Source organism: Triticum dicoccoides, chromosome 2B, assembly GCF_002162155.2.
Source record: "Triticum dicoccoides isolate Atlit2015 ecotype Zavitan chromosome 2B, WEW_v2.0, whole genome shotgun sequence".
NCBI lineage: Eukaryota > Viridiplantae > Streptophyta > Magnoliopsida > Poales > Poaceae > Triticum > Triticum dicoccoides.
Window position 1 is genome coordinate 212763234 of NC_041383.1, and position 3924 is coordinate 212767157.

General features: G+C 46.7%; 1 protein-coding gene across 1 annotated transcript in view; it reads left to right on the plus strand.

Annotated features, from left to right (window-relative positions):
- The first annotated feature begins 231 nt into the window (after positions 1-231).
- LOC119363135 (aspartic proteinase 39-like) overlaps positions 232-3924 on the plus strand; it is a 9230-nt gene continuing 5537 nt past the window's right edge. Inside the window, exons 1-4 of the mRNA XM_037628442.1 lie at positions 232-545; positions 643-763; positions 2267-2694; positions 2819-2975. Of these exons, the coding sequence (XP_037484339.1) occupies positions 289-545; positions 643-763; positions 2267-2694; positions 2819-2975 (963 nt within the window). The 5' untranslated portion in view covers positions 232-288. The remainder of the gene's footprint in view (positions 546-642; positions 764-2266; positions 2695-2818; positions 2976-3924) is intronic.

Below are 3924 nucleotides of genomic sequence, written 5' to 3' on the forward strand. Positions count from 1 at the left end.
CGTTGGAGGTGACCTTATCCAGTGCCCCCGTCCGAGGGGCCCCAGGTGCATGTACCCCGAGGACCATGAGCCAGTTTCCTCCGCTGACCTGTGGGGCCTACGGTGCATTCTCCATTGGTAGGCGGTAACGAATATTATCCGACCCGGGCGGCCCCGCGGGGCCGCCGTAAATCGGGAATTTCCGACATTGCCCCTCCCCCTTCCTCTAACAAGTCGTCGCCTGGGGCCTCGTCGCCCCCCCTCGGCACAACGACCTCGACCCTCCCCCATTCCTCGCGAGGCGCGACCATGGCGAGCCGCGGCTGGCGTCGTCCGCTCGCCTCGCTGCCAGCCCTCGCCCTGGCCCTCCTTCTCCTCGCCGTCGCTGCCGCCGCGGCCGGATCCCCCGACCGGACCGCCCCCTCGCGGCCGCCGCTGGTGCTCCCGCTCACGCTCTCCTACCCCAACGCGAGCCGGGTCGCGTCGTCCAGGTCCAGGCGAGGGCTCGCCGAAGGAGGTCACCCCAGCGCCCGCATGCGCCTCCACGACGATCTCCTCACCAACGGGTCGGTACACTTCGGATTCCCCTCTCATTTCTTTCCTACCGAATTTGCTGGGTGTTCCGTTGGATCTGAGCTCGCGGATTGTTTTCGTATTGGTTAGGTATTACACGACGCGGCTGTACATCGGGACGCCCCCACAGGAGTTCGCGCTGATCGTGGACTCCGGGAGCACCGTCACCTACGTGCCCTGCGCCTCCTGCGAGCAGTGCGGCAACCACCAGGTGGGCCTTGATTCTTCTGCTTCTATGCTCAGCTACCACTTCGAAACTTTGTGTGATGATTAGATTAATTGCGCATGGATATTTTGATACCCACACGGCCACACGTGAAACTGTAGGTGAATCATTGAAGCTAGCTAATTTAACATGTGGTTTCGCAGCTGACAAAAGTTTGTAATGCTACTTTGCATGCATCATTAATTCATTATGTAGGGATTTTAGTTCTCAGAACTCAGCACGTAATTTGTTGATAGATCAGGAAATTCAAGTTTATTTGTCATGTGGGTAGAGTGTAGGTGTGCTAAGAGCACCTTCTCAACCTGCAGGTACTATTAAAACTGAGGCAGACTAAATTATATGCTTTGTGTAATTGATCGATGACTCAAATTAACACTGTGTTTGGCATTCCTCAATGAATACCATTCTAATCTTGGTAACAACCAGCAAAAATTGGCTTTTGTTTGGTGGGCATTGTTTCAGCAAAAAGTTATTCTATTGGACTGCCAAACCTTGTGGCTTTGGTATAATTAGTCCTAAATAAGTGTTAGCTAACACTTTTTAATTTTCTCTCCATGTTCTTGGTCCCTTGTCCCTTGCCGACAATGCATTTGGCAGGTGTTTGGCTTGGTCATGCCAATGTGTTTGTAGCGCCATTTTTTTTTGGTCTTGTTACCTGTTTAGTCACTACTAACCCCATTCTCAGTTCTAGATCTAGTATTGCTGTTTTTATAATCTGTGCTGATTATCTGAATGCAGAAGAAGATGCATGTATGCACGAAGAAAAATGCTTCCCATCCTTGTCATGTATTTTTAGTTTTTACTACATTCTATAGCCAAATCCAAGAAGATGCATCTATTGCTCTTGTCTTGTGTAACTCGCAGTCTGAAATTCCATTGGTAATGTCTTTGTTAGCCAATGTAAAGGGGCATAAGTGAGATGTATAGATGTCAGCCAACGTAAAGGAGAGTAAGTGGGATGTAAATAGAAACATAAACTAACCGATATGCGGCATTTGAAGTCTTGTACAGCCAATATCTTGTAGCCAAAGTAACATGTTAAAAAATAGAAACGCTGGAGACAAAAAGAGTTAGACTTTATGACTACTGTTGGTTACTGGTCTGTATAGTTTCAAGTAACCAAATTCATAAATAAATTAGATTTGCTGAAACCATCTTGATGCAACTGAAGAAATGTAATGATGGGCCATGATTTATGCAATTGCCATCATTGTTGTACCATCACATTTAGTATTCTATATTGTGTTTTGCTTATTGAATCGCCAAACATTGCGTTTAGACATGTGTGTAGTACTGGTGTGGAAATGATTTTGTTTTTGGCCTATTTTTATAATTCAAAATACATGAAGATGTGCATGCTGCCATAAGCATCATGCCATATAGGAAAATATTTCATTCTACTGGTCTTGGCGATCACCACTATTTATGCTTGTAAATTTTTCTTGATTACTAGGTAGTTAACGTATGCCGATGTTTTGCTTGATGTAGGATCCAAGGTTTCAACCTGATCTCTCCAGTACATATTCACCAGTAAAATGTAATGTTGATTGCAATTGTAATAGTGATAAGAGCCAGTGCACTTATGAGAGGCAGTATGCTGAAATGAGCTCCAGCAGCGGGGTACTTGGTGAGGACATTGTGTCGTTTGGCACAGAAAGTGAACTTAAGCCACAGCGTGCTGTTTTTGGCTGTGAAAATTCTGAAACTGGAGATTTGTTCAGCCAGCATGCTGATGGCATAATGGGGCTGGGCCGTGGTCAACTTAGCATAATGGATCAGCTTGTTGATAAGGGTGTCATAGGTGATTCATTCTCTATGTGCTATGGTGGAATGGATATTGGTGGTGGTGCTATGGTACTTGGTGCAATGCCTGGCCCTCCTGACATGGTATACACACATTCAAACGCTGTCCGCAGGTAACATAAGTCGTTTTGCACTCTTACATGGGAGTTTTGTTCGTTTTTCTGTGTGGGTGGGTTGCGGGTTCCTCTATTGTAATAGTGATGCACCTTCTTATTAACTTATCTCAAATGGAAACAGCCCATATTACAACATTGAGTTGAAGGAAATACATGTTGCTGGAAAGCCATTGCGGGTAGACCCAAGGATCTTTGACGGCAAACATGGGACTGTCTTGGATAGTGGGACCACATATGCATACCTCCCAGAACAAGCTTTTGTAGCTTTTAAAGATGCTGTAAGTTATGAGATGATTTGTCCTTCAGTTACTTAATAAATTTTACCATTTCATGGGATCTTTGTTCTTCTATAGGTATGTTTCCATTATGTGGAATCTACTTTCTTGCTATCTTGTTTTTGCAGTTTACCATTTTAAAAAGCGATCTTTCTATGTTTAGATGCCAATAATAGTAGTTGAGGACTTGCCATCTTTTTTACTTTTACGGCTTTGCACAAAGGAGGTTAACCATCATGATGACATAAAGCCTAATTTGGTCGCAAGGGAAATGTATCCCAGGGATCTAATCCCACTCGGGGGATTTTCATGGCCATCGGGATCCTCTCGTCCCACCACGGGGAGATCACCACGTCAGTTTGGATGACAGGAGAAAGGGGAGGAGATCACGTCCAGAAAAGATCTTGGTTGAAGGAGAAGACAGACGAACGCAGGGACATGACAGAGATTCCTCTGGCTGTTGAGATCTTGGGGGAAGGAAAAGCACGGCGGCTGACCCGTCTCTGCCGCCGGAGGGCAGATGGTCTTGGAGGCGTAGCACTCAGGGTAGTCGTCGGAGGAGATTGCCTGGTGCGTCTTGTGCCGTTGCCTCACGTGAGAGAGCGCCAGTCGTGGCTTTTCTCCCCAACCTCTCTAGGCGTGGATCTCTCACCCGGGGAAAGGATGGAGATCGGGGCAGAAAATCCCCAGCGAGTGAGCGACCAAATGCCGCGGCGGTTTTCCACGGGTTGATTCGCCCCGTGGGTTCTGTGCCATGGTTTTGAGGGGGATCCCGTGCTACCAAACGAGCCCTAAATGTTTTAATGCCTTGGGGTAATGGAAGTGTTACTCCCTACTTTGGTCTTTGGCACCATCTACTTCTGTATATCTATCACCACCAAATATGTTGGTCACTGTTTCTCCTTCTATTCTCTTGATTGTTGCTTTGCAAAATTGTCCGAATTACTGTTGG